General features: G+C 37.6%; 1 protein-coding gene across 2 annotated transcripts in view; it reads left to right on the top strand.

The window, feature by feature from the left end:
• Nucleotides 1-22,368, top strand: part of si:ch211-186j3.6 (neural-cadherin) — a 631,675-nt gene that overhangs the window by 440,582 nt on the left and 168,725 nt on the right. For both annotated transcript variants that reach the window (XM_051932159.1, XM_028809678.2), the window contains exons 19-20: nt 7,921-8,014; nt 15,600-15,784. In XM_051932159.1, the coding sequence (XP_051788119.1) occupies nt 7,921-8,014; nt 15,600-15,784 (279 nt within the window). The remainder of the gene's footprint in view (nt 1-7,920; nt 8,015-15,599; nt 15,785-22,368) is intronic.

Below are 22,368 nucleotides of genomic sequence, written 5' to 3'. Positions count from 1 at the left end.
TGGAGTTTCAGAAGCGCGTTGTAGGCGCCGACGTGTATTGTTTTTTTTCATGCGGGTTCGTGTGTTTGGTCCCGTTACCCGAGCCGTATCGTTTTGTACCCGTGATCGTGAATTCATGACTTGTTTGTTCTTCAGCGTTAGAAATATGGATAAGTAATAAGGAGGATCGCACTCACTGTTAATATGGAGCCTTTTCTGCGGTTGAACGGTTAATAGTGCATCAGTGTAATGAGATCCACCTATGCTGCATAGTGTGAATGTGCTGAAATGACGTATGTTTAATATGGACGGTTCGTTCAGAAATGGGGCTTTGTGTGTCATTTCTTATTCATGTTAGTGTGGTCGTGGGTGTGAATCGTCCTTTTTGTGTACGTTTCGTGTGCTATGTCCGTGGTCTGTCCCGTTTCGTGTCCAATGGGCTTTGTGTGGCACTCGCGTCTTCTTTTTTTTTGTGTGCTAGGGGCTTGTCGCCTGACTTTTTATTTCTGTTAGTGGAGGGGGTGTTTGTGTGTCGTGGGTCTGAATCGTCTTTTTTGTGTGCGAACCGTTTCGTGTGCTATGTAGTGCTTGCGTGTGACTCCTTTGTTTTTGGTGTTCTAGGGGCGCGTGGCCTCATTTCTTATTTCAGTTACTGGAGGGGGGCTTTGTGTGTTGTGGGTCTCAATCCTCTTCTTTGTGTGTGTCCCGTTTTGTGTGCAGTGGGCTTCGTGAGGTGCTGTGTGCCTGACTCCTTGTTTCTGTGTGCTATGGGCGCGGCGCCTCATTTCTTATTTTACATTGCATTCCATCCGGTTTCCGTTGCTTGGGGGGGGGGGGGGGGTTTGGTGGGGCGCCTGCGCAGTACGTCTTTTGCGTCCACGGCCCATGGCCGGATGTCCCTGCGTCCATCCGGTTTACCATTCTCGTTTAGTAATATGGATATATTGGTTCAGATAGATCCGTTCAGATATATACATCGGTTGGGATATACGGGCAGGCACAATGTGGCCACCCAAGTTGTATTTTATACAAGTAGCATATGCCTGTCTGTCGTGTTTTATTTCATAAGCCGTCTTGGTTGGGGGTCCTCGATTTCAAAGCACGTTTTTTCCTTTCATTATTTAAAACACTCGCACAGATACCCGCCTCCTCACCCCGCTCCATCCCGCCCTAGGCTCAATGCACCCGCCTCACTCGTTCCCTCTTGTCCCTCCCATGACAGATTCTTCAGGTGCATGTGTACATGTGCATGTGTGTCGTTTTGTCAGTTTTACTATAAAAACAGTTAAACACCCGTTACTTGTGAAGCAGGGATATTCTGATCATTCTGATGCCTGATCACTGATAAACATTCAGAAGAAACAGTGCTATTCCAGTGTTTTCCTCCATAACATCCTTTCAGCAAATGGGAGTAAGTTCCTTGCTGAAGCAGATCGCCCTTTGCAATATGGAATAACAGATATCACCGGGCGGCTTTCGGTCGATGATAAACTAGTGTCTCATGAGGTGAAAAAATGGGATGTACTGCGGTTGCAATCAATGCTTTCCGGTAACTTGGCTTTTGAAAAGAATCTGTCATGGGGGGGACAAGAGGGAGCGAGTGAGGCAGGTGCATTGATCCAGAGTGGGACAGAGCAGGGCGAGGAGGTGGGTATCTGTGCGAGTGTTTTAGATAATGAAAGGAAAAAAAGTGCTTTGAAATCGAGGACCCCCAACCAAGACGGAGTATTAACACAAAACGCAACAGACAGGCATATGCTACTTGTATAAAATATGTACAATAATGACAACAGTGTTGAAGCAATGATAAAGCGAAAGGGAGATGCTAAACTTGGGTGGCCGCATTGTGCCTGCCTGTAAATCCCAACCGATGTATATATCTGAACGGATCTATCTGAACCAATATATACATCTGAACGGATGTATCTGAACCGATGTATATAGATAGATAGATAGATAGATAGATAGATAGATAGATAGATAGATAGATAGATAGATAGATAGATAGATAGATAGATAGATAGATAGATAGATAGATAGATAGATACTTTATTAATCCCAAGGGGATATTCACAAAACCAAAATAAAAAAAAAACAAAAAAAAAATTTAAACCAATCTATTTAAACCAATATATATATATCTAAACCAATGTTTATCAACCAATATATATATCTCAACCAATTGTATATATATCAGAATGGATCTATGCAAACCAATTTATATATATCTCAACCAATGTATCTAAACAAATGTATATATCTGAACAGATGTATTCAAACCGATGTATATATCTCAACCAATGTATCCCAACCAATGTATATATCTGAACCGATATATATATATCTGAACGAATGTATTAAAACCAATGTATATATTCAAACCAATGTATCTGAACCGATATATATATATATATATATATATATATATATATATATATCTGAACCAATCTTTTTTTCCTGAACAGCCCCTCATAATGTATGTATGTATGTATATATATATAGGTGCTTGTCATAAAATTAGAATATCATGACAAAGTTGATTTATTTCAGTAATTCCATTCAAAAAGTGAAACTTGTATATTAGATTCATTCATTACACACAGACTGATGTATTTCAAATGTTTGTTTCTTTTAATGTTGATGATTATAACTGACAACTAATGAAAGTCCCAAATTCAGTATCTCGGAAAATTAGAATATTGTGAAAAGGTTCAATATTGAAGACACCTGGTGCCACACTCTAATCAGCTAATTAACTCAAAACACCTGCAAAAGCCTTTAAATGGTCTCTCAGTATAGTTCTGTAGGCTACACAATCATGGGGAAGACTGCTGACTTGACAGTTGTCCAAAAGACGACCATTGACACCTTGCACAAGGAGGGCAAGACACAAAAGGTCATTGCTAAAGAGGCTGGCTGTTCACAGAGCTCTGTGTCCAAGCACATTAATAGAGAGGCGAAGGGAAGGACAAGATGTGGTTGAAAAAATTGTACAAGCAATAGGGATAACCGCACCCTGGAGAGGATTGTGAAACAAAACCCATTCAAAAATGGGGGGGAGATTCACAAAGAGTGGACTGCAGCTGGAGTCAGTGCTTCAAGAACCACCACGCACAGACGTATGCAAGACATGGGTTTCAGCTGTCGCATTCCTTGTGTCAAGTCACTCTTGAACAAGAGACAGCATCAGAAGCGTCTCGCCTTTGGACTGCTGCTGAGTGGTCCAAAGTTATATTCTCTGATGAAAGTAAATTTTGCATTTCCTTTGGAAATCAAGGTCCCAGAGTCTGGAGGAAGAGAGGAGAGGCACAGAACCCACATTGCGTGAGGTCCAGTGTAAAGTTTCCACAGTCAGTGATGGTTTGGGATGCCATGTCATCTGCTGGTGTTGGTCCATTGTGTTTTCTGAGGTCCAAGGTCAACGCAGCCATCTACCAGGAAGTTTTAGAGCACGTCATGCTTCCTGCTGCTGACAAACTTTATGGAGATGCAGATTTCATTTTCCAACAGGACCTGGCACCTGCACACAGTGCCAAAGCTACCAGTACCTGGTTTAAGGACCATGGTATTCCTGTTCTTGATTGGCCAGCAAACTCGCCTGACCTTAACCCCATAGAAAATCTATGGGGTATTGTGAAGAGGAAGATGCAATACGCCAGACCCAACAATTCAGAAGAGCTGAAGGCCACTATCAGAGCAACATGGGCTCTCATAACACCTGAGCAGTGCCACAGACTGATCAACTCCATGCCACGCCGCATTGCTGCAGTAATCCAGGCCAAAGGAGCCCCAACTAAATATTGAGTGCTGTACATGCTCATACTTTTCATGTTCATACCTTTCAGTTGGCCAACATTTCTAAAAATCCTTTTTTTGCATTGGTCTTAATTGATATTCTAATTTTCCGAGATACTGAATTTGGGACTTTCATTAGTTGTCAGTTATAATCATCAACATTAAAAGAAATAAACATTTGAAATACATCAGTCCGTGTGTAATGAATGAATCTAATATACAAGTTTCACTTTTTGAATGGAATTACTGAAATAAATCAACTTTGTCATGATATTCTAATTTTATGACCAGCACCTGTATATATATATATATATATATGTATGTATACACATATGTATATGTATTGTAATTTAATATTGAAAATATATATTGAAATGTCAGGGTATATTCAAACTTTAAACACTAGAGCATATAATGAGGTGCCCAACAGTTATAATGAATTTTGATATACACTGCTCAAAAAAATAAAGGGAACATTTAATCATCAGCCTAACACTAAGTCAGTAAAGCTTCAGGGATATCAATATGTCCAGTTAGGAAGCATAAGTGCACTGGAGAGGACACAGCAAGACAACCTCCAAAAATAGAATGGATTTGCAGATGGTGGCCACAAACAATTACTCTCTCCTTTCTGATGGATTGCTCTCTAGTTTTGCATTTTGATAGTGACTGTGGGCCTCAGGTATAACGCTGTGCATAGAATTCCCACTAAAACATAGCAAACAGACAAAACTGGAAATATGCGTACACAAAAAAAAATTCAGATGCATAAAACCGTGCATAAGCTAAGTTCCATGAACTTTCCCTTTATAAATCCCAATGAATGTGAAATTTAATACACATGCTCAAGCCTACAGCCCCACCCTGACTCCTCCCAGAATTTAGCATATTTGAATATCGATATCAATATAAATAGCCCGTTTTGTTCAGTGTTTGTGCAAAAGCATGTGGAAAAAAGAAGAATTTCAATGAATGTGAATTGGAGGCAAGGAAAAACATCATCTATTTATTGGTGTAAACAGTGGTATAAACAGCAAAAGGAAGTTATGGAGTGATACAGTGTGGCACTCAAAAGTTCAAGTTTAGAAAGTCACACAGTGCCCAAAATAAAAAAGTGGCCAGATATCAAAGTCGACATGAAAAGGCGAGTCGCAGCCCACCGTCTGTTTATTGTGTTTCAGAAAATATTACAAAAGCTCACCCCATGCCCCATGTTTGAGAGTGTTACTTTATGTTACTGTATTTAGAATTCAGAGAATCTGATTTGACATAAAATATAAAAAAATGTACTCCACATACACCTAGTTTAAAAAAAATACACACAATATTCTTTGCCTTTTCCGAGATGCGCCAACTTCTTCATTATATTATATTCTAAGTGACCTTTCTTTTTTTGGAAAGTAAAATTTTCCCATGGAAGATAACTATTAAATGCTAGGTTAAGAAATAAATGTCCCTGCTACAGTATATCTGTATTGTGCCTGAGCCAGATTATATACAGTGTGGAAGACCAGTGCAAGCACAGACAGGCAGACACCAACGGTTCCAAACCCACAGAGGTTTTTTTTACAATATTTACATTAAGCACAGTCCCGCACACAACCTAGTATCTTTCCACCAATCACCCTCAAGTCCGGGCCTTTCAATGCGCCTTTCTTCACCGCCTCCACTTCTCTCCTCCGAGCTTCATCCTCTTCCTCCCGACTCCAGTTGACGACTGGAGAGAGTCGGCCACTTTTATTTCCACCCGGACGTGCACCAGGTGCCCCCGATGAGCTTCCTGTGGAACTTCCTGGTGTGGCAGAAGTGCCACATGAGCACCCGGAAGCACTCCGGGGGCTCCTGGTATTTCTTCCACCAGCACCTCCAGGCGTGGCGGAAGTGCTGATGTCCAAGTCTCCTTACTCATCCTGGCGGTGGCCACAGGCCCCTATAGGGTTGAGCTTCCATGCTCAATTCCTGTGGCCCCCACACAAACCAGGGCGGCTGCCCTATCATGGTCCGGGGGAGGCATAATCCCTCTCTCGGTCCTTCTAGGTGTCCTGGCTAGGTACATCCTCCAGCCGCCCGCCACAACAGCAACAAGGTATCACTGTGACATTTTAAAATGTAGAGTATACAGGTGCAGCTGCTCACCCAGCATTCTTGACATTTTCTTCAAAGCTTAATATTTTTCCTCTAATGACTATATTCTCAAATTCTAAACAATCACCAACTGCTTCTATAATGAGACAGTTTATTAAATACTGTTTTACATTTTAGAGGGCACACATTCATTTGCCACCTCTATCATAAACATTTTCCTTTATTACAGCCCTTAGGCTAAAAATATTTAAAGGTGTAGGCTTTTAATGCAAATATAACACCTACTGTCAATTCAAAACAATGACCTCTCTCATCAGTATCTCATTGTGGATTGATGAGAAGCAATCAATATACTTGCTTGTTTAGGACAGACTATCACAGAGAAAGATAATATATTGGACCTGCTGAAGTTTAGTGATTTACTTCAGTATTTTAGTCGAGACTTCAAAACATTATGTAAAACACAGGCACGAAAAATTGTATGATTTTTGTAAGGCTTTTATTTTCCTTTGGATTTGTAGCCAGTTGCACTTATTTGATTAAACAGGCCATTTCTACTGAATAATCTGAAGCCCATGCAGTGTAACACAGCTATGAAAAAAGACAATAAAGAAATATACAAACTATGATGTTAAATTTCAAAAGCCACTTACTTGAAGTCTCTATCATAATGTTTTCTGATTCTCCTGTCCAGAAAAAAAGTGTTTAACCTTTCAAATGTTCATCCAAAATCAACATATAGAATTTTTTTATGTAACATGATTTTGCCATTAGAGTTCATTGAATAGTTTAAAGATACAATGCAACAAGCAAAGGAAATGAGTCTGGTAATCAGTGACATTTTACAAGCATTTACTCCTCTGAAGCATGCAGTCAGCAGACCATGAATTATACGTCACCGTAAAATAATTATCTGTACTGGAAATTTGTGTTAGATTTACATATGTTGTGTTCAACATCGTCCTTCACCTACAGAGTGTTGAAAAACAAGTATAAAATTACCATACCAGTGTTTATCAAGATTATTTAAATGAAGTTAATGCATCACCTTTGTTGATAAGAGCTGCTCTTGTGTTTCCAATCCACTGAGGAGATGTGAATATGAGGATCACTGTCTGATTAAAAAAATGTGACATTTGATTTTTGTTTGGTGGCACCATGGAAAAACTTGTTTTTGTTTACAATATTTTCCAGTAGTGTATAAGACAAGCCCACTTAACTGTGCCTCCCTTACTTGTCAGTTCAGAATTCTCTATTCATTGTTTATGCCTTGGAAGTATCACTATGAAGTGCTGGAGGATGTGTGGCAAGAAGAAGTCACTTTACTGTTTGTATTATTAATTTAAAATCTAATGGTGCAAATTGTTGAACTAAACATTGTCTGTATGTGTACCCTTTAAAAAACAATTGGTCACAAAAAGAGGAGTAACATAGCTGCAAAGCACCCAGATATTTTGAATGTTTAAAGTTTAGCTTGCAGAAAGCTAAATACCACATTATTAAGTCACCTTGGCACATTTGTTCAATAATGCCTAGCAGCAACCACTGTTCCTTTCCTATGTTATTGGATCAGACAGGTCATACACTTCCTATAGACTATAAGAATACATAATATCCTGGGAGGTTGTAAATAAGTGCATCAGGTACATGTGTATCTATGCTTAAGAATGCAGGTCATCCCGAGAAGACACAGATGAGTCATAGTATGTAAGACAAATTACATTTATCCTCTTATCTACTGAATTCAGCTTGATTCCTACAGTTAAGTTTCACTGTGATAAAGTGAAATTGAGAGGGGCAGCAGCCTATCAAGTACCTACTTTAAACGGTCATGTATTCACATGATCACTCACCAATGAGGATTTATGTACTACAGTGCATGGGAAAAACACATAAATGTTTGTTGTTGTTTTTCAGAAAATACTGCTTAATTTAATTTAAATGGACAAAAGTACAGTATTCTGTTCAGACAATCTTTAAGCTTTCATTTAAAGGTAAAAATAATCTATTATAGTGTGACAAAAATATAATTATTAATATCATGTTATTTTTTTATTAAAGGGAGAATGCCAACAACTGTTTTGGGAAGAGTGTATGCTCCAGACCCAGATGATTGGGATAACAAAACATATACCTTTGAGGGACATATACCAAAGTAAGAAACTTTTTTGAAATCAATTAAAAAAAACTAAAAAAAAAACCAAATCTTTAAGACCAATCTCCATTCTAAATCGTGATATTAAGTTACTTTTCAAATCTCTTGAAAAAGTATTAAAAATGTACATCTTTCTATTTTTTATTTCTCATTTCTGAATAATTGCTTTCCAGTGTATTTTCTTCCTTGGAGATTCAAATGTAACTAAATGTGGATAGGTTATTAATGCATAATGCTTATATTGTACTGCTACTTTGAAACCCATAAAATCTATTTTATTACAAAGCTGTTTAATAAAGATTTTTTTAACATTCAAGCTTTCTATAGGTCCAGGGATGATCAACTATGATTTTAATGTCACACCAAATGCATGCACAGAAGCTTGCTTTTCTTTTTAATTGTTTCAAATCTACACATGGCTTCAATATTGCTTACGTTGTATTGATTTGATTCCCATTTCTTCTCAGAAGACCATGAATTTAGCATGGTGTCAGTGAGGTACTGAAAGTGTGATACTGGAGTATGTTGCTGAATTCATGCAGATAATTATTAAACTGTTTCCATGAAGGGATTAATTTAAGAAACAGTGATATTCAGATATCAGAAACATATCTCACTCAAATGTTTTATACCCCTATCAAGTGACCTGATGTGTGCCCTGAAAATAAACAGATTTTCACATTGCCACCATCAGCCTATGTTTTTGACACCTAGTAAATGGACACATGAACTCATGGGGTTTTTACCCATATTCTAGTCTTCCAATCACTGAAAACCTGCAAGAACCAGAATTCATCAAAGCAGGTCATTTTTCTACAGATATCTAGTTTACAGTGTTTGAGCACATTGGCCAATTGTGACGGTACCATCTTAGTTTGTCCTGGCAGTAGCAGAACCTAACTGGGGTTTCACCTGTCTACTACAGTGACATTTTCTTAAACCCATCTGCAATATGGTTTGATGGAATGTTTGTTCTGATATACTTCTTTTGGCAACCCACCTGTTAGACTGCAAATTCTGTCTGGCTATATGAGGCCTTTTCATCAAATTTGTGTTTCTAACCAGAGGACTTGTTTTAGGTTGACATTTTAAGGTGCTTATCAGTGAACGGATCTTTTGGTTATAAGTCTGTACTTAAACCTCAGAATTTTACACCTCTAACATGCTGTGTCATTCTGTACAATGAATTACATCTGTCTGTGTTCCATTTGCTAATAAATACAGCACATCTAACTGGTTCTACCATGACTAAATGTGTAAATCAATCAAGAATTTGCTTTATTAAATAAATATTTGTTAGATGGCCATCACATTCTTCATAGTGATGTCCATGAACACACCAGCATAAATAATACTGCACAGCTGATTGTATAGAAAGGACTGAATAACCTAATAAAGTGGCCACTCATTGTATACTATGCATTTTCTAATATTACATCTATAAAGTAGTTGTCTTATCAGTATGGTAGATAATAGAATTAAAAAAGATTTGCTTAACAGCTGATCTAAAGAGGTGAAAACAAATATTGTTTGTAAATTTCATGGGCAATGGATTTGAAGCATGTCAAAAAACAATGCCATATCAGAATGTCCATGACAGTGTTTTACATGCTTGTATAAAATACATTTAAAGTAAATCCAACGAACATTTGTATGATTGATCCAATATGGTTGATATTTATAAACAAAACTTTATTCTTGTCATTTTAAAGTTGATTGCACTTTTTGGATAGTTAGTTGTTTTAGGTTTAAGTCATCAACTGGCAATGTTTAATGTTGCCAGTCTTTAAAGCAAATGTTCCACAATAGTATAGGTCTTGGGAAATTTCCAACAAAATATTTTTTGCAGTAAGTTTGATAATAAGAGTGCAAAATTAAATAATGTAGTTTTTGGCATTGCCATTGTTGTAATTTCTATTTCAGTGTATTTTATTTTCAGTCAGTCAACTAATTATTATTCATTTTACAAATCTCCTTTAAATGCCAAACACTCCCAAGGCAATATGTAAAGCAAAGAAGATTATTATATGAAGCAACTTTTGTTAACATGGCAAATAATTCATATATTGCATAAATAGATTAAGAAAGTTATTTAAAATAAATGTAACAGTAACAGTAAGAATTAGTAGGCAACAAAAGAGAGTGATCATCAGCATAATGCATACAAAAGGGTATGTTTCACAAAAAGGAAATGTGTGAGTAGAAGCTTAAAAGGCCTGAATTAGACCTGTTTCGTGTGGACCATGAAAGAGTCACAGTTCCTATACATTAGTGTTATAAATCATGGATGCCGTACAGCCCATTGTTACTTGGTTGAGTCTAAGATAGATTGGTTAATTTATTTTTTCAAATATCTTTTTGTGCAAAGTAGTTTCATGTTACAACACATTTAAACAACTCCTGCCATAGTCCTGACTGTAATCATATATTCAATAAAAAAAAGAAAGAAAAAACTAACATGGCTTTGAACTTTGTGCTCACCGACTTAATGCTGAGTTAGTTACGTATTTACAATCACAACAGCTTGGATTTGTCATTCACACAACAAGGTTATGTGAGGTTCTGGCATATTAAGCAGCAGTTGTCAATTTCCACTCAATAAAGGTTATATAGTCTCACCCAGCACATTACCGACTTCAGAAACCAGTGCATTAAGCTAAAGACACAATCATATATACTACTGATACCATTTTATGAGTTTTTTTTATTCTTGGATAAGGAACATAATCCACCAGAAGAACTCATTAAAAGAAGAATAAGATGCTGCTATGATGGCAATAGTCTGATGTTTACAGATATTCAGATGTCCTTTGGCAGGCAGTGTGGCATTGTGATTAAGGCTTTGGACTTTAAACCCTGAAGTTGAGGGTTCAAATACTGCTACTAACAGTAGGCGACCATGAGCAGGTTGCTTCACGTATCCATGCTTCATTTGGAAATAAACTGAAGAAAAGTAACCTGTTGTGCTGTGCATCCGGAAAGTATTCACAGCGCATCACTTTTTCCACATTTTGTTATGTTACAGCCTTATTCCAAAATGGATTAAATTCATTTTCTTCCTCAGAATTCTACACACAACACCCCATAATGACAACGTGAAAAACGTTTACTTGTGGTTTTTGCAAATTTATTCAAAATAAAAAAACTGAGAAATCACATGTACATAAGTATTCACAGCTTTTGCTCAATACTTTGTCGATGCACCTTTGGCAGCAATTACAGCCTCAAGTCTTTTTGAATAAGATGCCACAAGCTTGGCGCTCCTATCCTTGGCCAGTTTCGCCCATTCCTGTTTGCAGCACCTCTCAAGCTCCATCAGGCTGGATGGGAAGCGTCAGTGCACAGCCATTTTAAGATCTCTCCAGAGATGTTCAATCAGATTCAAGTCTTGGCGCTGGCTGGGCCACTCAGGGACATTCACAGAGTTGTCCTGAAGCCACTCCTTTGATATCTTGGCTGTGTGCTTAGGGTCGTTGTCCTGCTGAAAGATGAACCTTCGCCCCAGTCTGAGGTCAACAGCGCTCTGGAGCAGGTTTTCATCCAGGATGTCTCTGTACATTGCTGCAGTCATCTTTCCCTTTATCCTGACTAGTCTCCCAGTCCCTGCAACTGAAAAACATCCCCACAGCATGATGCTGCCACCACCATGCTTCACTGTAGGGATGGTATTGGCCTGATGATGAGCAGTGCCTGGTTTCCTCCAAACATGACGCCTGGCATTCACACCAAAGAGTTCAATCTTTGTCTCATCAGACCAGAGAATTTTCTTTCTCATGGTCTGAGAGTCGTTCAGGTGCCTTTTGGCAAACTCCAGGCGGGCTGCCATGTGCCTTTTACTAAGGAGTGGCTTCCGTCTGGCCACTCTACCATACAGGCCTGATTGGTAGATTGCTGCAGAGATGTTTGTCCATCTGGAAGAGTCTTCTCTTTCCACAGAGGCCCTCTGGAGCTCTGACAGATTGACCATCAGGTTCTTGGTCACCTCCCTGACTAAGGCCCTTCTCCCCCGCTCAGTTTAGATGGCCGGCCAACTCTAGGAAGAGTCCTGGTGGTTTCGAACTTCTTCCACTTATGAATGATGGAGGCCACTGTGCTCATTGGGACCTTCAAAGCAGCAGAAATGTTTCTGTAACCTTCCCCAGATTTGTGCCTCGAGACAAACCTGTCTCGGAGGTCTACAGACAATTCCATTGACTTCATGCTTGGTTTGTGCTCTGACATGAACTGTCAACTGTGGGACCTTATATAGACAGGTGTGTGCCTTTCCAAATCGTGCCCAATCAACAGAATTTACCACAGGTGGACTCCAATTAAGCTGCAGAAACATCTCAAGGATGATCAGGGGAAACAGGATGCACCTGAGCTCAATTTTGAGCTTCATGGCAAAGGCTGTGAATACTTATGTACATGTGCTTTCTCAATTTTTGCATTTTTAATAAATTTGCAAAAATCTCAAGTAAACTTTTTTCACATTGTCATTATGGGGTGTTGTGTGTAGAATTCTGAGGAAAAAAATGAATTGAATCCATTTTGGAATAAGGCTGTAACATAACAAAATGTGGAAAAAGTGATGGGCTGTGAATACTTTCCGGATGCACTGTATCTCTCAAATGTTGTAAGTTACTTTGAATAAAGGCATCAGCCAAAACAATAAATAGTAATTCAAACAATAACGGTCTCAATGTGTTCCACAAAAATCGCATACAACTATGCTGTTTCACCCTAACAATCAGCATACATTGTTGATCGGGATTTATCAGACCAGTATATGTTTTTCCAATTCTGCAGTGTCCACAGTTTGAATTTCCTAGCCCACAACAAATGTACTCCTATTTTACACTATTATTTATTTTATTTTTTGATAACTCTTATATCTACCACATTGATGATAATTCTGCTCTACTGCCAATTCACTGTTACATTAAATGTATTTCTTTGCATGTTCCCATGTTTTTACTTTCTCTTGATTAATATATTTCTTCTTATTTTTCCTTAGCTATTCCTATTTTTATTTGGGGTTGCTATTTTTTAATAAACTTATCCTACTGTCTTATATTTACTGTATCTTATTATCTTGTTATTTCTGTGTGTTTTGTGGATCACACAATAGAAAATAGAGATTACTTAATTCCAAGAAAGTTCATGAAAAAATCAGCTTTGACATAAGGAACGTTAAGATTGAAAGCTACTGGAATTCAATACAGCAAAGGAAATATTTTCATGCAGTGTACTGTTTTTAAAAGGAATCAGTGAATTAAATTTGAATTGTGTTTTATGCACAATTGACTTCTTGGTATTTAGTAAAGGAAGCCAATACTTGGTAAAAAATATTGTATTATTCCCAAAAATTCAGCTGGTCTTTAGTTCTAGAACTGGATTTGAGTTTTTCATTTTGTTGGGATCTGTGGAAAGTGAACCCTGACACCAACTGTTTGCCCTTTGCTCTATTTAACTCCATTCTCTCTGCTGTGAATTCCCTTCTGAACAAAAAGCCTGCAGACTAAATGAGTAGTGTGCAAGAAGTACTGTACAACTTCTCTGATTTTCCTACCATGAATGAATGAGGTTTCACAAACATCTGATTTGAATGTTATGAGGGAGATAATGATGAAGGTCTGCCTGAAAACAACTGAAGAATTCAGAAGGTGGAGAAATGTGGCACAGATATGAAATGTGCTGGTTGAATGTTGACATAGAAAAGTCAATAGAGAAGAGGAAGAGCAACTACAACTGAAGAGTAATAAAGAAGCAAAGTGAAATTCTAGAAAAGCATTTTTTGGCAGTATCTGAAGCTCGTAGACATTTTTCACAAGAGCTGCAGAGTAAAGAAGGATATATGTGCAGAATTGCAAAATGTTAAAAAATCATACGAAACTGTCTGAATAAGCTGATTCAAGAAGGAACAGATATCTGGTTTTAAAACAAACATTGAAAATTGTCATTGTACTTAACAAAGGTCTTCATTTGCAGCTTATAGCTTAATTGAAAAAAAACAAACAATTTTACACCATTCAAATGAAAGTCTAGTTGTGTAGAGAAGGTGACCTTCATGCCATATAGACATGCAAAACTACCCATTGCACTCTCACTACTTTTTTACTTCATCAGCTATGACGGGTTTCCTCCAGTTTTCCAAGATACTTTAACCACATTCAGGATTATAAACTAGTGTTTTATCATGTTATCAGATCACCAGTGATAAGCACCTGACATGAAAGGCACCAACTAACTTCTAAAGTCCTTTTCTTAATGGGGGATAGGAAAAAATGTCAAAACCAGCAATACAGCTGTTAGAACTAACCTCTTACCATATTATATCCCACATATTCAAACTTAAGGATTTCTTACCACACGCTGCTCACTCTTGTTTTCACTCATTTACTTCAACCAGGTTTACCACCAATAGAGGAGTTCTCAGAACATTCTCTTAACCTCTAAGGACGGCAGCTATGAATAGAATGATCAATTTTAGCTTTCTGCAATTCAAGTAATCTGTCAGACAAGGACTGGCTTCCAGCTTTTATTTAAAAATTATATTTATTTGCATAATAACCAATAACAGCAAGTATAACCAGTCAGAATTATACAACTTGGATTTGTTTATGTAGTCTTCATTCAGCCCCAGCAGACATTCCCCAGATGGTCCAGTTCCTTAGTTACAGATCAAAACAATAAAAGAAAAATTTCACGCCAGAGAGTGAGCTCCTTTGAAAGTGTCCAACAATGAAGCAGACAATAAGCTCCATTTTAATGTCCACATCTGCAACTTTTCTGACTTACAAAAGTCATAAAAACAGCTGAACTGAAAGCTTAGCATCAAAGCACCAATGAAACTAAGCTGAGAGAAGTCTTTGTGGAAAATGTCTAATAAAAGACAGTTGCCATCTCTCCTCCACTTTGCGCCAAATTATCGCACATTCCTGATTTTCTGTAGGAAAGCGACTATCATTTTGACAGTTTTCTTAAAGGTGCTCTGAATACTGCTTTGCCTTTCTGCTTCCCCAGAATATACTGCACTTACTGTATGCTGAACATGACAAGAATTTCAGGATTCATTCCTACCTTTCATCCATTAGTTGAAAATGTTAAAGCATCCCCAATATAGCTAGAATGAAAAAAGATGGTCTTCAATATGCTAGAGTGAAAGGGGCTCCAGATGCAATCAGTTCAAGCAGTGGATAGCTCCCGACAATGAGAGATACCAATCCTATCCAGATTTTGACCCAGAGGCTTTTATGACTTTGGAAATCATACAATCCAAGTGGAAGACTTTTTCTGGAAGAAACTGAAAGAGGTTAATGAGTTATTGTCTAAAAATGCCTTCTGCAGGATTGCAAATCCAAAACTACAGGGTTTTTTCTCCTCCTTGTTTCTTTTGCTGCTAGGATAGACTCAAACATCCAGCAATCCTGTAAAGAATAAAGTGGATTCACAGAATATGTATGAGGATGGAACTTTTCTATGTTCATTCTAAGCAATCATAGTAAAATATGTTTTGGCATGACTTAATCTCTTTCTTAGAGGAGTACAACATTTCTTAGAGAATTTAAGCTGTCTTCTAACAAGTTCTGTTTCTCATATCCAGATACTTCATACTGAACAAAAGAACGGGGTTTCTTATGATAAAAGAAAATGCGCCACAGGGAACTTTTGAATTCAAAATCAGAGTATCTGACAGCATTTGGCCTGATGCTGTATCCAGAGTCAAGGTACATGTCAGAGAACTCAGAGATGAAGCTATTCATAATTCAGGCTCTGTACGTCTATCAGGTGAGACAAACTCCCTTCTTCTTCTGTCAGCAAAAAGTCTTTTAGGTCCCAATTTGCTTGTTCTGGTACACTAACAGAAATTTCAAAATCATCATTCTTTTACAGTTGCTGCAGTTTGATTTGCTATTTCATTATTCATTTTAAGGGTCCTGCTTTGTGGTTAATTTTCCATTCCCTGTGAACATAACCTTGGAAGAATCAAGTTTAGATAATAGCTACTCAGTTTCATTGTAGATTGAGAAATTGTCCATTACAGCCAAAATGTGGTCCTGTTAATGAACTGATTGTGTTGGAGAATCAGATAAACGTGCATAAAGGCTGCATGACCACAAGAGGGCACACCACTGAGCCTCAAAGCTCAGACACAGCAATACACCACACGCTTTTAGAATAAAATATAAGACATTTATTCTTACAAGGCACTTCTCCAAACACCTCTCAAGAAATTACCAACTAGTTTATAATTCCTCCTTCCGTCCACCATTGAGTGTTGCTCACTGCCTCCCAACTCTGACTCCCCAATATAAGGCAGCAGACTCCTTTTTATGTTGGACCCAGGAATGCTTCCGGTGTTACACTGTGTCCTTGAGAAAACACTTCCGGGCCATAGAAAAAGTCCTTTCCCTGACAGGACCCTCTATTAATTCCCAGGGACCCTGACAGAGCTGCACTTCTGGACTCCAAGTCCTAAGCATTATGTGGGTGTCCCGATTGGGTTACCATATGATTAGCACTGCCACCTAGTGTATGGGGGATTGAACTTATCCCTATCCTCATTTCTTCTCATTTTGTTCCTTAAAACATACAGGTTGAGTACAAATGTATTTCCCTGTCCCATCATCTAGTTTGCTTGTGTTGTTGTGCTGGCCTACCGTCTGGGTAATGGAACAGCCTCCGATCCAGCCTGGATGCCACTTCTCCTTATACAGCTGTCATTCACATAATTAAATCTATATTTGAAGTTCAGAATATTCAGTGTTATTTAGATAGATAGAATTTTATTTGTCCCCAGGGGGAAATTTGGCTTTTTACAGAAACTCTTTAAATAAATACATACATAAATTTGGAATGACTATAAAGCAAGAAAATTCAAAAGAAAGAAAAGTTCTGATTTGGATGTCACAGTCACAGTGAGCCATTACGCAGATATATTGCTGTTGGTATAAGGGAGCCCCAGTAGCGTTTCTTGACACATTTCTGCTGAATAATTCCTTGGCTGAAAATCCTCAGAGCGAGGTTGTGCAGCATTGTTCATAATGGCACTTAGTTTTTTTTTTAACTCTCTCCTTTGCTATTAGGGCATCCATAGTGCATCCCATAACTGAGCTTGCCCTTTTAATTAGTTGATTTGGTGGGCCTCTCTTGAAGGGATGTAACCAGTCCAGGATACATTTGTGGCATCAGAAACTGTAAGGATATGGAATTTGAATGGGTTTTTGCCTGATACTCCAATTTTCCTTCCACATCCCATAGTTGAACAAAATAGTTTAATTGGCAACTCTAAACTGGACCTGTGTGCATGGGTGTGGACTTCTGTGGATGGGTGCTCTGCCAAGGACTGGTTCCTGTATTTGTCCAGTAACTCTGAGATAGGCTAAAATTCTTGCAGTACCAATGTTGTTTTAAGCGGATCTGATAATGGATGGATGGATGGGTGGGTTTTTATGAAGTTTAATTAATGTATGGAAATAAATGCTAAGGAATACATGTATAAAGAGAAACATATTGCTAAAAATGAAAAAGTAAATCCCCAAAGGATACTCAGCATTTAAGTGGAAAAACATTGTCAAAGAGGAGGTCAAGCGTACTGTATTAAAAGCAGTTAAAGGGAAAATAAACTGAACAGAAATAAAATAGCAAATCTTTCAATTCATATTCATACACATATTAAGTGGTGAAGAAGTTAGAAACCTCATAGAAGTTACAGGCAGTGCCACAATTTTAATACAGCTTTTGATAAGGTATCTCATGAGAGGCTAGTGCTCAAAGTGAAAGTGGTGGCTTAATTGGCGTAAATGTATAGTCATACTTGGGGGAACTTTTTTGCTTTAATTGATGTTAAAAATGGTGTCCTACAGGGATCACTGCTGGAGCTGTTAATCTTTTTAATCTACAGTGATGAGCCTGTTAAAAAATAGCTAACAAACCGTTTGCAGGTGACACTAATCTAGGTGGAATGGTGAATTCCTTAAAGTGAGCAAAATGAATATAGACAGAAATGGACAGAATTCAGACTTTAGCAGATATGTGGCAAATAAAGTTTAACCTAAATGGATGTGAAGTTTTAGGTACTGGAAGTAAAAGTAGTAGATATACTGTAATTATGCAATGGGAGGTCTAAAAAAAGTGAAGTTTAGCTTATGAGAAAATCTTGGTGGGCTCATCACTGTCCATATCCAGACCGTATACAGAAGTGATTAAGAAAGCTAATTTGTACGGTGGCAGTGATGGTTTTATGGCACAAAAGTCAGTTATCTTGTTTTGTTTGCCTAAAGCTGAAGGCCTAACTTGGTTTAAATGGACAGCAGCTTTCTTCTTAGTATAATTTACACTAAAGAAAACTAATGTATAGCTACTCATAATGTAAGTCTTGTGATTAACTGCTACAATGCCGCTTGTACAAAACAGAAATCTTGCCAGTGAAGTTACTAAGTGAAGAAAGTCAAAAAGTGAAGAAAGCCAAACTGCTAACTGCATGGCTCGCTGGTCCTTCAGTCACTTACTAGCAAAACTTTTCACCTGCTATTGATGGTAACTATAAACAAACTGAAAGTAGTCTTGCTGAGGTTTTTAGGCATCAGCTGTTGCTTGCAATTTTCCATTAAGTTTCCGCTCATCCTCGCAAACCTGCTGAGCCATTACAGAAGTATACTGCTCATCTTACCAACCTTCTTGATGAGTCTTTTACAAAGTATGGTCCTTAAGTGAAAAATATGAAATTCTGTATAGGCTTTGATTAGATTCTCTCTTTTGTTCTTACCATTCAAGCTTAGTGAAAGCTAAGCAGGGAATGTTATATCTGAGTGTAAGTGTTCAGTATTGTCAGATTTATTGAACCTCATAAATCACCTTGCTGAACAATATGCATGACTGAAGCATGAAGTTAACGACCAACCTTCTATAACAACACATCATTGTAAAGCCTACAGTATAAGATCATTGGTGCACAGATGTTAATGTTCACTAGGAACCATCTTTCATGATAGTCAAAGTGTTTGTAATATTAATAACCATAGCACTTCTGAACAAAACTGACATTGATGCCTCAACCTCTTTGATAAAGGTCATATTTCCTCAATTTACCCATATCAAATGGAGCTGCCTTCCAACCCACCAAGGTGCTGTACTGCCACTTAGTGTGGTAAAAGGTGGGAAGGCAGATTTTGAGTGAAGATTAAATTGTTAACTGTGAAATGAGATTACGCCATTGTCTACATTATCTGTGAAGAACATTGCATTTTCCTGACAGTAAACAGAGTTTGATTCTTTCTATAAACATTAGCATTATGTTAATATCTTTCATAATCAGCTTTTGGTTAAGTAGATTTGGATAGAATTTCTGTTATTTTTTTAAGGATGGTATAGCAATATTTCTTATATAGACAAAATTATTCTGATGAAGGACTCAGCTTGACTCATAATTTGGGTCATAAAATAACTAAACAGCCTACCTTAACAATAAGTACTGTATGTGCGTGTGTGTGTGTGTGTATTGTGAAGGCTAGGGGGTGCCAGTGAGCTTCAAACCCCAAACATGAAACAAAACAATCCCAGGTTCAAACAAAAGTTGTTTTGTTACACAAATACCTTGTATACACATGCACCAAACTGAGTTGCCTTTTCTCTGTTTCTCTCCTTTCTTCTATTCTACTGTAATGCTCTCCTCCAGTCAAGTGTTGCCTTCCTTCCTTCCAGCTCTGACTCGCCTGGACAAGGCAGTGCAGTCCCTTTTATTAAGGATCTGAGAGTACTTCCGGTTCTAAGGGCTCTGGCCCATTGGAAACACCTCTGGGTCTTACGAATGTCTGAAATAACAAGGAATGCATCTCTCTGCAGCGCCCTCTTACAGCACCCACGGACCCCAGCAGGGCTGCACTACTGGACTACAATCCCCAGCATTCCCTGCTGGTGTCTGAATGGGCACCGCTGTCTAGGGTGGTTGCCATCTAGCATCCTGGGAGAACGAACATCCCTCAGAGCCTGCTCTTCCCTGTCCTTCCCTTTCATCCTGGCCATGGAAAGTATTACAAATATGTCTGTTCGGGACACCTATCCATCAGCCTGGGGCTTTCCATCCGGGTAAGGAATCTTCTTTGGTAGTCAGGATATCTGCCCATCCACCCATGAAGTCTCTTTTGGCACTTTTCTCTCTCTTGGCTGGGGGTCTGTCTGTCCTGTTAGAGGCTCCCATCCGGGTTAGGAACTATCTTCTCTCCTGATCGGGATGTCCATCCATCCCATGTGGCACTTACAATATATATACGTATATTAGTGTAATTATATATACTATATATTGTAGTCAAAGTATACTTGTTCTGTGAATGTGTCTGCTTCTTTGTTGGCATAGTCTCAGTGTCATCGTACTATCACTATATTTTGAGGAGATAGGTAGGAATTACCTTGTATTGTATACAAATGACAATAAACTTGAATCTGAATTTGAATAGCAGATTTCTATTAATTGCAGAAGTTAAGCCATTCTGATCATCTTTTTCAGTCATCCACACTACTATAAATATTAAGCAGTAAAGGACCCTCATTTGTGATTAATGTTGGTGTGTTTTCTTTTCAAAGAGTTAATTTGTCTGACTCCATTTCAGTTAGGCTAATATTTTATTTGTAAGAGATGTTTTAAATTAAAGACCTGAGAATGTGAGACCGTCTTGCATTATGTTTGTCCTGAGCAGGAATAAATAGGCGTCTTCATAAAATGGTGAGTTTTGACATGAACAATACTGGAAATTGTAGATAAATGATAGTATTAATGTTTACAAGGACATCTTCCTCCTTACTTAAAAATAATGTACAGAGACATGTAGAAGAAGCATTAATTACATTGCTTTTTTAAATACACCCAAATAAATATAACTTTTGGTTGACAACAATTTTGCAAATGATAAAAATGTCGCTTTTATTTTTCACATGCTTATAATCCTGTTAACTGTGTATATTTGTAAAGCTAGAACAGCTTAGCTGATGGTTTAATCAGACTTTGTTTAATGTATAGTAATATACTTTTCCCAGTGCTTCCTTTTCATTTGCCTAGGAAAAATGTATTGTATTGTATGCCAGTATTTTTTATTCTCCCACTGTAGTTTTCTAGCAAAAATTACTAATGATACTTCTGTTCCATTAAAATATATTGTGCTGGAGATCAATGATTAGGTCAAGCTTATTACACAAATTAAATATTCTTGTCATATGTCCCCCTCCCAAGCCCTCAAGAATAAGAGTTATTACTGCAAGTAGTTCAGATAATTGTAAAGCTGTTTCCCGAGATTAATCAGTGTCATTAGCTAAGCTTATTACTTTGTTCTGGGGATTTCAATACTTTAAGAACATTTTACCTCTAAAAGGTAGCTTCTTACTAATTTAACATGTCTTTGGACCCCACTGAGATACACGATGAACTATATAGCCCTAGGATTTTCAAAAGACTTTTACAAAATGTCAGAATGGAAGCCTTCTTCAGACTCCAGTTATTTTACTCTTTAATGCAAGCCATTGCAATAAACATCACAAAGATTTTTTTTTTGTTTTTCATTTTTACAACCTAGGCTTTGGCATCAGCTGAAAGATTTACAGGTCTGCTCTTTTCCAACATTTGAATTCCCACAAATGTATCCAAAAATGTGGATATAGAAAAAAGCTTATTTTTGTGTGAGCAAGCTTACAATGTACCTTTGATCTAATGGGATTTTTGCTCAGTGCATATTGTGTCATAATTGCAGATGAATAAGAAAGAAGAACACTGCTTTGAGGGATGATTTTCTGGTTTACTGCTGAAGAAAATGATTATGTCTTGGTATTCAGTATTTTAATACGTTATGTTGGATAATGCTCAGTGCTCAGTTGATGGGAGCAGTAATGTGAAATAGCTTTAATTATTAAGGATATTCTATCCTAAAGTACTGTAAGATAACTGTACTTGGTTTCAAAATATTTTTAAATCTAATCAACTAAAACAATGTATTTGAAAGCAAACATTCTACTAACTTGTCTTATTGCGTGTATCTTTGAAATCTCAATACACTCAGCTTTCTGGAATATGTGTTGTGAGATGTCACACAACATACAATGCTTAGCTCTGTATGTAACACATGACTGCATTAAGGCTGCTCCACTTTTTAATAGGTCTATGACTGCTGAGATGTGGATAGTGGTTTAGAAGATTTCTAAAATTTTTAACAGGGCCAACTGGAAAATGGATTGGAGATAAATCAGATGTTGCAACATGGCAACAGAATTTGTAATGGTGCCACAAATTTTAATGACTAATATTAATAACAGATTTATTTAAGACTTAGAGACCAACATCTGGGATAAAAGCATTAAATTGTACCAAATCCTAAGCTTTGGTACCC

The sequence above is a fragment of the Erpetoichthys calabaricus genome, chromosome 9, assembly GCF_900747795.2.
Source record: "Erpetoichthys calabaricus chromosome 9, fErpCal1.3, whole genome shotgun sequence".
NCBI lineage: Eukaryota > Metazoa > Chordata > Cladistia > Polypteriformes > Polypteridae > Erpetoichthys > Erpetoichthys calabaricus.
This window is presented reverse-complemented; position numbering and strand designations above follow the sequence as displayed.